The sequence below is a fragment of the Dermacentor variabilis genome, chromosome 8 (genome assembly GCF_050947875.1).
Source record: "Dermacentor variabilis isolate Ectoservices chromosome 8, ASM5094787v1, whole genome shotgun sequence".
NCBI lineage: Eukaryota > Metazoa > Arthropoda > Arachnida > Ixodida > Ixodidae > Dermacentor > Dermacentor variabilis.
This window is the reverse complement of record NC_134575.1, coordinates 91404764-91418338: the sequence shown is the minus strand read 5'-3', so window position 1 is coordinate 91418338 and position 13575 is coordinate 91404764. Positions and strand designations below refer to the sequence as shown.

Here is a 13575-nt window from a genome sequence, read left to right as displayed (position 1 = left end):
TTATTTTTACTTCAGTAAATGCGGCCGCGCTGAATGTTAATTGATTCGCTTTGCGCCGGACACACGCAATGTCACCTTCTTCTGTGTTTCTTCATTTTTTTTCATGTTGAGACGCCTCTGTGAGCAATTCGATCTCCCCTTTGAATTCAGAGATAATAAGAGACAGACAGAGAAAATAAAACTGCCTAGCCGACTAAGTGGCTGCTTGCTTTTGCCTGTTTCCCTGTCTACGACATCGCTGTGTTCTGAGAAAGTCGATGCTGACAAGCCGGCTGCTTTTCTAGGAGGCTGACGGTAGCCGTTCAATTTGTCAGCTGCCTCTTGGTGTCGCCATTTTAAGACGTGGTATGAGGTCGATGGTTCGACGAAAGCTGGTGTTATTGGGGGTAATCACGGGGCACTATCGAAAACACTCATTGAAAACCAGACGATTATAAGGCGACAGAACAAGAGGCTAAAATACATGGAAAGAACTAAAAGAGAGAGTCAGATGTTATATATATATATATATATATATATATATATATATATATATATATATATATATATATATATATATATATATGCCGACCCAACGCACATGCTGGAATCTACGTGAATCAAAGCTTTCGTGAAGTGATTATTTAAAGGCATTAGAACTAAATACGGTGCGTACAATTGTCTTCGTTTGAATCATATGCAACGCGTAATTACATGCAATGGTTATGTTTATGCACTACACCGTTAACACGAAATGCCGAAATACAAACAACAGCTGATGCGGATTACCATTGAAATCTCAATGACACCTAGTATCGTTAATGCCCTTGATCAGCCCTCGCATTGAGTGTTACAAGAAAGACCACGGACACTTTGTCCAATTGACGAACTGAATGCGTCCCTGGCTTTTTTTTTCTTCTTTTCATTGCTTTGCAATACTAGCGCACGTAGGCATAGCGTCGTATCAAACGACTCTAAGGACGAGCCGAGTTTTGGTTTTGTATGGTGGAAGCACGTGACATTTTTGAAGTGACCTACGCACCAAAAGTTAACGTCCGAAATTTCTTTCGGTCACCCGGCGTGGTTGCTCAGTGGCTATGCTGTTGGGCTGCTGAGCGCCAGTTCGCGGGGTCGAATCCCGGCCACGGCGGCCGCATTTCGATGGGGGCGAAATGCGACGACACTCGTGTACTTATATTTAGATGCACATTAAAGAACCCCAGGTGGTTGAAATTTCCGGAGTCCCCCACTGCGGCGTCCCTCATAATCAGAAAGTGGTTTTGGCACGTAAAACCCCGTAATTATTTTTTTTTTCTTTCGTCAAGCGATTACATGTCTAACTCTGGAAATTTTACGCTAAGCGCATCCGCACCTTTTTTTCTCATGTCTGCGTTTCCCCTTCTGCTTTTTTCAGACGTATTTCTTCACGGATGCGGCGGACCCGCTGTACCAGCTCAAAACAAGTGAGTCGTGTTTGTTTGTTTGTTTGCATGCGCATTTAAAAGTCGACCTTTAATCCACGTAGTAACCTATTATCTTGCTCAAATATCAATTCTCAGAAGAAAACATTCTGCGTGCATCCCTGAGAGCTATATAATTTTCCAATAAAAGTGCGTAAAAAAAATACCAAGTCAAAAAAGGCAACCCTGATCTCGACGGCAGAGAAACTAACACAGGATTTAAGAAGTAGTTACACATTTACTTCGCAAGAAAATAACGCTACGGAATAATCGCACGTTATAGCTGTGGATGCAATACAGTTACGTACAGAAAAGTAGCGTCAGAAACTTGACCAAGCGTAACATCAACCACGGAAGAAATCAGTGCGTTCCGTTTCCAAATTCCGGAATTGTTCCAGGGTGAACGTCGATCTTAAATAATGCTCGTTGCGACAAAGAACACTGCGTAATAAACCTAGAAGAGTGCTTAAGTGGCGTTTCCGACTTGTCTCTCTTCTTTTTTTTTTTTTTTTCCTTAAATGAAGTTCTAAGCCCCCTAATTCACCCTAGAAAATATATTGGCAAGAGTCAGGGCGCCCTAAATAATTTACTGTAATATTTCTTTATTCGAACTAGTTTCGTTCTCGATACCCGCGGATAATGGATGCGTCGTGACTGTGCAGAATACGCTGACTCGCGCCTACCTGTGTTGGCTGCGGCTACCGCACGCGATCGCGGCCGAAAGAGTCCTTGTTAACTTTTTTTTTTTTTTTTGTGGTTATCGTACCTATAGTCCTACCGCTACATGACGTCATCAAATTTTGCTCTGTATAATGGCGTTGCGAGACCAGCTTTGCTGTCAAACGAAAATATCTATGAAGAGGCCTATTTTGCACCGGACTTAGCAGGGGCCGGTGGAAAGCCCAAAGGCTAAACACAATTTCCAAGCCTGAAGCACTTCGATCCCTACAGAGCCGCGCATTTGTGGTGCCGCTGACTATATATATATATATATATATATATATATATATATATATATATATATATATATTACTCGTCTATATACTTTATACCTGCCGCGTAGAGTTTTCACAGCTGTCGTAATTACAAAGTGTCATTCCTTGCGAGAAGCGTGTGGTACATTTCCTTCAACTTGGAGAACATAGACGCATGTTAGGGCTCTATTAAGGCCATAGCCAGTAAACGGACGTCTGATAACGGTACAATACACTCACGCATTGCTTATTACGGCGAAAGATTTAAGTGCCTCATGGGTCGACAAATTCATTGTCCGGCGTTATGGCATCAAAATTGTGGGAGTTGTATCCGCGACCTTCGGTGCTAATTAAGGTACAGTTAATTAAGATATATTTAATTAAGGCACTCGAACCCAGGACCTTTGGGGTTAATTGAGCCAAATTTAATTCGGGTAAAGTTAAGGTACTCGAACCTACGGCCTTTAGTAGGAGAAAAGTAATATGAAGTAAGAATGCATTCGAATGAGAATGTCAAGTGATTTAATTAATGTCTCGTGAGCGCTTAGGCTTTCGCCTTCGTCCTCTTTAGCGTAGGCTGAAGTGACTGTCAACACTTTATTTATTTATTGTTCAATATGATTCGCAGAGCAAAATATAGAAAGTCGACATCCTTTGCATAAGTATGACGGTGATCACCTGCGGTAAAGAAAAGTTCAGTTATCCGTTGCACACGGCGCCGCTGACGCGTCCGTGCTCTTTCTCAGCTATGGCAGCTTCACTTGCAAGTTGAAGGAAGTGGCCCAAACAAGGCGCAGATAGTACGCACATTGGTGAAGCGTGCGTGCAGTATTGTGGCGCCATCTGTCAATCGTCATCTGTCTGGAGAATGACAGCTACTGCCTCCAAGATTTCGATGCGCACCTTGGTCTCTTTCCCGCCTTTTCTTTCTTTATTTCGGTAATCAGATATATGACAGTCAAGAGGCTTCAGACAAGAAGACACTAGCCAGTGCAAGCACTAGAACATTGCTGTTGAAGATATATTGTTTTTTGATAACCTATCTAGGAGGCACATATGACACACCGGCGGCTTCAGATAAGCGCCTTTCTGCTTACCAGAAGTGAGAGTCAATGTCAACGCTAAGCATAACTTCAAAGTACAAAGGAAAAGAAATTAGAGGGAGCGACAAGACAATATAGGCGGATTTTTTGGGGGAAAAGGAGCCGCACGCTCGGATTAGTGAACGAAAATAATTTGACAATTTCAGACAGTCCAATTTTGTCGTAACCATCGCATCCGTAGCGGCCACTCGGGAGCGAAAACGTAATATACGCTGAGTGCGTCAAGCGATGCGCTTAGCTGACAGCGCAGCCTCAAGAATAAAACAAGCCCTTACGAATACGCTCTGCCTCAGGGACGTTCTCAAAGAGGCCCTCGAGTCTGCGCGATGCTATTAATTTCGGCGCAACTTTTTCCCCGTAGAATTGTCGCACTGGCGTGGGAACCGCAGTCTTAGTTCCCACAGCTCGCGTCAATAGCGTTGCCTCGTAATTTTCCTTGTCCTGTTCCGTTTCAGACGGTCACCTCATCAACACCAACTGCTCATCGTCGCACAACAGGTACGTGTCCTGGCGCAGAGCCATTTGTTGCTGCGCCGCTCAGCGACAGCTTTTCTCATGTGAAATGAAGGAAGGCTGTGTGTGTGTGTGTGTGTGTGTGTGTGTGTGTGTGAGAGAGAGAGAGAGAGAGAGAGAGAGAGAGAGAGAGAAAGCGTACGTACGTGCTTGTTCTTACACGGGTATTGTGGCTGGCCTCGGCAGGCTCTCAATTAGTTGATAAAGATGTGAGCGTTTTGCGCTATTTTACACACCGGCGCTGTCTGAATTCTATAACGACGACATTTTATGGAAACGTAGCGCGTTGAGATTCGCAGAACCACTTCAGTTCGCCCCACTTTTGCACATAGAAAACTTAAAGGGACACTAAAGTGAAAAAATGATTTCTTCTGCATCAGTAAATGACCGTTATAAAACACCAAAAACACCACTCTTACAACGATAAGACGTTTGTTAAAACAGAAAAAGCGCAAGAACGAAATACGGGTGGCGACGCCTACTTAAGTTCCCGCACCTGGGGGCTGTGACGTCTTGGATTTTGATGGCATCTTCTAGGGCCTACTAATTATATAAAGCGGTACAGATTGACTACATTGTGTTCTAAAGGAACCAACTATTAAACATGGCAAGCTTCGGGAACCTTTATCTAGCCAACGCGGCCCAAATGCGAAAACATACTTTGGAATCCCTGACGTCACGCTGACGTACCGGCGCTGGCGTTTCGGCGCGAAACTCAAATACTGATTCTTCGACTTTCATTTGCTCATCTAATAATCAAACTATTTTCTTAAATGTCTGCCTGCAGGGTTCTCAAACAATGCTTCGTTAGTCTAACCTGATTTATTGTTTCGCTTTAGTGCCCCTTTAAAAAGGATTGCGGATGTTCTCTTATTTTAGTTTAAACAGAAAGTGGGTTGCGACAATTCTTCCGTATTGAACATCCGGTGTTCCCATGTTTCAATGAATGCACTATATACCGTTACTAACTTGTGCAGCTGAAACTCGGAAAATGGGAAAGAAATTCGAGGAGGAAGTAAACGCCGCGCAGCGCTTGGTAGGGCGAGAAATGGCAGTGGTGTGAGTTGAAGAAGAATACCGCGCTGTGGATTTCAGAGTAAGCCGGTGTATATAGCTGGCATTGCGGCTGAAATTAAGAGGAAGCGGAGTTTGGCACGTCATGTATAATGGGCAAAACAGGTAACCGGTGTACGCTACTATAGGGTAGCAGAATGGGTATCAAATTCAAGCAAACATAGACGAGGTCGTGTAATGCGACTAAGAAGTCAAATTGTGGGGTTTTATACCTGTTGAAGCCACAATTTGATTGATTACGAGACACGTTGTAGTGACGGAAGTCTGGATCACGTTTGACCAGCAAGGTTTCTTTAACCTGCGCTTTGATCCAAGTACACGGTCTTTTATTTTTCCTTCCACCCTCTTATCGGAACGCGGCAGCCGCGGCCGGGATCGAACCCTCGACCTCGTGCTGAGCGACGCAGTTCCATAGTGGATGAGCTATGTATACCATGTATATGCCGCGGCGGGCCGCAGTGAAGCATGTTGGATGCATATATAGCGGTGTCAGCTTGCGCTAGACAGCGGTTATGGGAGATCGCTGGCAGTGGCTTTCGTCTATCAATTGACACGAAATAAGTTGATTATGATGACGACGAGCGATTTAATTTCTCGCAAGTTCCCGCACGCAGTTGTATATATAGTACGCTCGCACTGCGTCGACTGAAACAGAGTGAGACGTACTCCTCCGGAGAAAGTAGCCCGCGTATTCCATTGGGGACCAGAAGAACTCGCAAAAAAATGGGAGTTAAACGTTCGACAGGCAGTCACTCCTGCAAGCATCTGTCACTAGTACATCTGCTTTGTACCCAGGACGATGTCTCTGCCGAGTCCACGGCCGGGAAAACGAACCCGTCTCCGGAGCCGGAGTAATTGCGCGGTGTTGCGGAAAGAAAGGCAATGGCACTGCTCCTCGCCACCCCCGATTCATTCCCACGCGCCGCGCGCGAGCCTCGTCTTCGAAGTCGGCGGGGGGGGGGGGGGGAGAGATTTGTTTTCTGGCGGGCGAAACAGCGCGCATGTGGCGGCGTGTACGAAAAAAAAAAAAAAAAAACATCGCGGATGGCAAATGGCGGGTGTCGGCGCGCAGTGCGCGATTGCTCGGCTATATGTGTCCGTGAAGCGTCTTTTTCACCCTCCGGTTCCGAGAAACTTTGAGCCCCACCCCGTGAAGTCCTTGGTCCTTCGCAGTCATTTGCGTCGTGTTAGTTCTTTCCGCGCGAACGTACCGTATGTAATCGCGTGCCATCCCAACACGCGTAAAGGTCACAGAGCCGAGATTTACAGCTCTCTTGATCCGAGACCGCGGTCGGTCTGCATTACTGCTCATTGGCTTTGAAGTGCGCGAAGCTCGGTTACTGAAGCACCGGTTGTCCCAAAGTATTAGCCAGGAAAAAGAAAGAAAAAAGTGAGTCCGTGGGGTATAGTTCCGTTTTCTTACAAGCGCGCTAATCGCACTTTTGAGAAAAGGCGCGACTTGATTCGTGTAACATTACGAAGTCTTTGTAAATTGGTGGCATAAGGTTAAAGGGGCGCCAAAGTGCGTGCGCACAAAAAATAAAGGAAGAAAAAAAAAACTCAACGCAATTACAAAGGTAACTAAGCGCCGTTTGGGCTTTCGCGTATACGGCCAAGCCGCTGGAGCTCGCCATTTCCAAAGGTCCCTATTTTCACACCCGCAGTTTGCGCGTAATGCTGTGGGGTAAAATTCGAACGTGGCAGGCACGTTTACACGAGTCCCATTGCGGCATATATACTGTGCTCGCGAGGCGAGACGAGAGCGGTAACCAATAATCGTTCTCTTCCTTCCGACTGGAAGCGAGCCACCGTCGTGCGTGCGGGGCCGCTGCTGCCGCGTGTCACTCTCTTTTGACGAGTGCGTCGTGCGCGGTCCACTGCTCACCGACCTCGGCAACGCACGCACGCACGCGGGCAGGCAGGCAGCCGCCGATTGCTCCGCGACTTGCCCGTACACTGTCGTTTTGTGCTTCCATCAAACCCGAGGGTATACCGCGTGCAAGCTGGGTGCGTGTTCCTTCGCGCTGCACTGGGGCCTGTTTACTTGCGTCCTGCTCCAAGTCGGCAAAGGCTGCACGGTGGAAGGAGGTCGGTAGGAGGGGGACCTGCCGGCGTCTCGGGTTGCGGAGGCGGAGGGGTATGCAACCCGCGCGCCGAAGCACGATTGTATTGAGTTTGGAGCGCGCTAGCGCGCGGCGACACACAACCGGATGTCTTTGCGCGCCGCGATGGCCCGGCGAGATTGGATTCCCGCTGCGCGCACCGAGCTCGAGGCAGCGAGAGAGAATAGAAAGGGAACAGCCAGACCTCGTTTTTCACGAAGCTTTCTTTCTTTTTTTTTTTTCCTAAGCTCGTCGTCGAAGCCACCCGTCGCGGCCTTGTCTTTCGAGTCGAAAGTCATTCGACTCGCCGGAACGCTCGTACTTTCTCTGCCCACAGCTCGTTACGCTGCGCGGTTGTACTTTGTTGTTTTTCGTCCTCTCCAGAATAGACCTCCGCTTTCGAATGGGCCTCCGGCCGAATTTACGAGTAAAATGAGCGCGCAGCGCGGGCTCGCTAATGAGGCAATAGCTGACCGCTCTGCGCATGCGTTGGGGTTCAGAGATACCGCGTGGCTGCGCAAGTTGTGGGCGGGGCGGCCATTGTCTGCCAACTCTGTACGCGCAGCGAAGCCACTGGCTTTGGCTGCGAGTGAAAATCCATTGCGGTTTCTGCGCACTGGACAGGCAGGGTAGACAAAAAACCGAGCGGCTGGACAACAACTGAAAGTTTACTGCGCGTACTTCCTGGCTTTCGACGCGTATCTGGGCGAGGTTCGACGCGTTCTGCACAACGCGTAATGTAACGATGTGAAATTCCGCTTAGTAGGCCTTGTTTTCGAGACAGGCGGAGAAGCTTTTTCAGCTCTGAAATTTTCTGTAAACTTGGAAATCCCCTTGGTATTCCTTTTTTAACTTTACCGCAGCGCAGTGTAGCAAATCGGATGAGCGCTCGTCTGGTTGACGTCCTGGCTTTTCTCTCATTGCTCTCTCTCTCTCTCTCTCTCTCTCTCTCTCTCTCTCTCTCTCTCTGTAAATCTGAGCAGTAAACTATCATTAGATGTTGAATGCTTGTTCTTGCCTACTACTACTGTCTCTTGTGCCTTCGCGCTGAAGCCACGATGGATTCGGAAACAACGCACCAACCGACCCTGTTGTCTTTGTCAACACTGAAGCTTAACTTGTTTCTGTTTGTTCTATTAACTGCCTATTCTTTGTCCCTGCTTAGTGTCTTTTTTTTTGTATCTTCGAATTCAGGAAAGCTCGCTGTACACGTGTCGTGTTGTACAATATGGCCGAGTGTGGGCGAACTACCTCACAGGGCTACCTACCTCTCGAGTGGGGTTCTGTCCAGCGCACGCAAGACAACAGAAGTCCTGTGCACTGTTACGTCAGGGGCATAGGGAGGCGGACGCGTTTAATGAAAACCGTGCTCTAGGACAAACGATGATCGCGCTAGACGTCTCACGAGTGCCCTTACGAAAGAAGACGGACTCTCGAAGTTTCCCGTCTAACGCCACCTCCCACAGCGTGCGCGTGTTCTGCTAATGGAAGTGCTGGCTTGCTTGCAGACGTCTTCCTTTGGCTGGACTATAAGCTTTTGGTAAGGAGCTCCTGCCACGCATTCGTTCAACACGCACTTTTGTTTCGATTGTGGGTTATACCAGGAACACCGGATACGTCCTCATTCACTCCTCATTCATTGGCTGTATTCCGTGTGAAAGCGTAATGTCTACCAGCGACAGCGGCGTTTTCGCTTCATTTCAACATTTAGGGAGTGCTGCATGCCTGCATGCGTGGCGCACGCAGTAAATGTAAGGAACCTGTAAGAGTGCATGTGTGCTTTAAGTTATTCACTCTGAAATGTATTTCCCTAGTGAATTCACCCCCTTCTCCTGCCTTTTCTGTCTCTCTCGTTTGCAGGAAAGCCCTGTGCTGCAAGATGTCTGTCGAGCTAGACTTCTTCCTCGACAGCAACAAGAAGTGAGTACATGTAGTACATTTGTCCTGCATACTAGCTGCAGCGAGCACGTCTGCCACGCGGCAAAGAATAACTTTGTGCTAACTACTTGTGTTCATGCTGTTGTCATTGGAGGGTGGCAGAGCTCGAAGTCCAAGGTTCTAGCGTTCGCTCTCTCTTGCGTTACGGGTTGTTTCTTGTTGTTGTCGTTGCCTCGAAGCATGCTCCCGTACCCGCGAGGGGAATTGGCCACTCTGCATCGATTGGAAAGTACACCCGACAAAAGGCAAAAAAAAAAAAGGTGTAAAACGCAAACACTGAAAAAACGAAGCACTAAGCAACTGGTTTGTCGGGTTACCCGCCTTACTCGCGCGCCAACTTCATTCTTACCTTTTTTGCCGTCTTGAACTTGTAGCCTCATAGAAGTACGTTGACCTATCACTTTGGACATTGTGAATCTCTAGTGGAAGAAATAAAGCAAAACAAGAACGTTCAGAGGTGTTCACGGACTGTTCGAGCGGTATTTGCCGGGCAGCAATCATACTTCATCATTCTCATTTCCTTGTGCTCGTATCTGCCGCTAGAGGGCGGCCTCGACAGCATTTTTCTTTCTCCTTTTCATGTGGCCGAGCGAAATTTCGCGCATAATTTATGACAGTTCCTCCGAGACACTCTGTTACTTCGTTACTCTTTCTGCAGATAATTAAAGAAAAATGAATACGCGTCGCTGTCGTTGATTCACGGGTGCGCCAGTGATAGGTTTCCGCTTCTTTCTGTAATGTTTTTCTTTTCTTTTTTTTTTCTTTTTTTGAGGGAGCCAATCTAAATTTCTTTCGCGCGGTTGTCCGGCCGGACAGGCCGCGCCCGCTATACAGCGCCTGTCGTCTATATAAGCGAGCTGCTCAATTGAACAAAGAAAAATAACGAACCAAGCGTCTTCGCGCGTTCGTTAAGATGGGAGCGATAAAAGAAAGGATAAAACTGCAAAGTTGGTCAGGTCCGCGGGAGACGAATACAGAATGACAACGGGGCGGCCCCTCCGAAAGCCGCAGAAAAGTGGCCGTTCATGAGGCTCGGCTGTCAGTGGCTCTGTAGTATATTCATCCTCTCTCTCTCTCTCTCTCTGCGCGCAGAACCCTGCTTTCTCGCATCGCGTCGTTTATCACGTGCGCTCTCGGCGAGAACGAGCGGCCTGGCTTTAACCTTCTTGTTTAGCGCACCGCCGGGGGCGCTTTTTTTTTTTTTTTTTTTTTGATGGCGAAGGAGAGAGATAGATAGATTAGGGAGAATGAGAAACAGGGAGGGCAACAGAACGGCAGATGCCACGGGATCACTTGTTATATATATCCAGCGGCTGGTGTCAGCAGGGCCGCTCCCACGGAGTCGTTGCGCATGCGCTTAATTGGCAGCCTGCTGACTCCTCTTCGTTACACACATACACAGCACGTGTCCTTCTGCTCCGTGAGCTCGGGGTCGGTGTGTTGTAGAGGCTGATGAATCGATGATGTCATGGACCTAGGCGTCGGCTGAAAGATGGCCGAGAAAAATATGACGCGTCAATCGGTGGTCTTGTACTTGCGTTTTGCGTGCCTATGCGATTTGTTGCACGGAGGGTGACGCCGATCATTTCGCCAACTTCTCGTCGTGTTACGAGCTCTCTCGCTTTTCTCTGGTCTGCAAAAAAGAAAGAAAGAAAGAAAGAAGCCGCCCTTTCAGGGAGCTTGTTCCAGCGCGTGATGCTTTCGACGGGTAGCCACGTTCTGTCGGGCATCTACGGGAGCAGTCGGCGCGAATGTCTGTCTTTCTCTTAAAAAAAAAAAAAAGAAAAATCTGCAGTGCGTTCTGATACGATTGGAGATGTCTCGAGCGCGAAGCCAGTCTATTCCTACGCGGTTTATACCTGTTATAACTCTACCATTGGCTGGAGCTTACGAAAAGAACATTTTTATATGTGCGAGATAATTTTATAACCAGAAGTTTGTCTGTGCGTTCTTTGCACGCCTAGCTGTATATGTGTTTATTCATTAGCTGCCCTTTTTTGAAAGATTGAACGCTAGACTTCGTGCAAACAGCTTTACATTTTTACATGATTGTCATTTTGCCATAGGCACAAAGTGTATATGCCGTTTTTGGACTGAAGTCTGTTCTTGCAGTCATCTATGATTCTAGCTGTTAGGTATTAAGAAGCTTGTAACCGTTCGTCTGCCTGCAAAACGGTAACGTTAGAATTCTTAAGTACGTGTGTGGGCAACAGCAGGACACAGAACAATTTTAGTGGTATCGGCACAATATATATATATATATATATATATATATATATATATATATATATATACACGCCAGTAGCACAGCGAATTGTTACAGTTGATTGTCTATCCAATTTCTTCTTTTTTTGTATTGCCATTGTGTGCTTTCTGCCGACACATCTGTGCATTACATATACGCCAGTAACAGAGAGGTTACGTTGTGCTCAGTAGTTTGCTGAATGGGAAAATTCTCATCCCCCAGTCTTTAGCACGACGCTACAAAAAGGGAGCTCGTACTCAGAGAATAAAAGCATCGCAGCTTTAAAAAAAAATCGGTTTGTTCCGGCGTTCGAACCCGGAACTAACGCATTTATGGGGCAGTCGCTCTACGTCATGTGAGGTATAGTCCGGTTGCTAGGAGATCGCGGAGCAAAGCCGAATTAATCGACGACTCGAAGCACAAGGCAGTTGGATCCGGCTTCCAACCCCCCGGACCAAGTCCAATTTTTCTTCAACTGCTTAGCTTTCTTTCTGCGAAGCCTCACGGGTTTCCTTTGTATACCATTGTGCTACTGTCGGGTGAATGACAACTCCTCCTTTCACAATCTTTCCGGCCCGCCTTGCGGGATTCCGCCGGACTGACTTGTCTATATGGATCGCTGTTCGCGCACGTGTTCGCAGGTGGATGTGCCACTTCGACGACGACAACTACGTCAACGTTCCGCGGCTGGTGAAGCTGTTGCAGGAGTACGACCCCCGCGAGGACTGGTACCTGGGCAAGCCGTCCATTCGGCAGCCGCTGGAGATCCTCGCCAGGGACAGCAGCAAGCCGCAGGTCCGTCGCACCGCTTTGCACAGACACCGGCTTGACAGAGTGACCCGAGTTGGTTCTCCTCACATAAATGGCCAGAGACGTAGTACTAAGCGAAAAGTGGGGGAAAAGAGTCAAAGAAAGGTACTGCTTTTAAGAGGAGTGTTGCTTTCGGGGACCGATGTGGAATGTACGGCAGCGTTATTTGTGCAGCCAAATAATTGTCAAAAGAATAATTCGCAAGACTAATCGCACGCAGAGCGTGTTAAGCAACACATTCTCTTAGATCTGTCCGCGCACCCTCTCCGTTTGAAGTTATCGTGCACAAACAAGCCAATAACGATTGGTGACATGACGTCTTGCGATTTTTTTTCCCCTCGTGTCTGTCGCTGTTGGTGCAGCGCTTAAACCTTCATGTTACCGAAAAAAAAAAAGAAACAGGCGTCCGAACACGGACGCAAGAATTAACGAAAAGTGCAGCACGAACGCCCACGATCAATCTGAATGGGTAGCACAGGGGCGTAGAAAGAAGGAAAACGCAAAACTTATATGCGCATGCTAAAGAGAAGGCAGCGCCAGCCGGTCCATCATACGGGCGTTCGCGAAAGGCAACTGTTTAGGCATAACGATGCCTCTTTGTACAGGATAATTCAGGGATCACTTACGCGCGTGCTACCGCTATTAACGATTTTCCGTACCTCGCACGTGTCCATGATGCTTGGCGGTGCCTTCTTTTGAGCATGCGTAGCTAAGTTTTGTATCTCTCCCCCCCCCCCCCTTCTCGCCATTTTTTTTTACGCCAATGAGTGAGCAAAATTTTAATTGAAGGGTTGGCCCTCCCGCTTAAAGCGAGGGAGGGGCAATTGGGAAGGGTCGGAACTAGCAGCCGTCTTGCGGTGACAAAGTGCCACAGTGGCGCCACATCAGTGTGCACGCCGGACGTAAGCCTGGGAGGTCGGCTTAATCCCGTCATCCGGGCTGTGCGACCTTTCAGTTCGCATTCCCTGTTTGTGTTGTCCTTTTGGTTCCTTCTTGTGCTTGTGTGTTTGCACGTCTGCCTTTCAGCCCTTACCAGATCGCTCCGCTTTCGATCGTTCTAAGCCTGATCCCTCTCTCCCCTTTGTCCTCCCACAGAGGAAGATCTCCTTCTGGTTCGCCACGGGTGGCGCGGGCTTCTGCATCAGCCGCTCGCTGGCGCTCAAGATGCTGCCGCTCGCCGGGTGAGTCGTTTTGCGCCAGCTTTTAGGCGTTGCGACGCGCTTCTGGTGTCTCTGTTTCGGCGGCACACCGCGTATCTTCTGTCCTGGTGACAAAATACGCGCATGCGGTGGCCGCCTCTTTCTGGAAGCCCTTTGCTGGCACGTCTGGTCCATAGGCTCAGTTATAAGTTTGACTGTGTACACGTATAGAGTGAGG

The 13575-nt window shown here is 48.0% G+C and overlaps 1 protein-coding gene across 1 annotated transcript in view; it reads left to right on the top strand.

Annotated features, from left to right (window-relative positions):
* The window catches only part of fng (Fringe glycosyltransferase), a 116007-nt gene that overhangs the window by 54379 nt on the left and 48053 nt on the right, over window positions 1-13575 (top strand). Inside the window, exons 2-6 of the mRNA XM_075702487.1 lie at window positions 1394-1442; window positions 3972-4014; window positions 9066-9125; window positions 12030-12183; window positions 13294-13379. Of these exons, the coding sequence (XP_075558602.1) occupies window positions 1394-1442; window positions 3972-4014; window positions 9066-9125; window positions 12030-12183; window positions 13294-13379 (392 nt within the window). The remainder of the gene's footprint in view (window positions 1-1393; window positions 1443-3971; window positions 4015-9065; window positions 9126-12029; window positions 12184-13293; window positions 13380-13575) is intronic.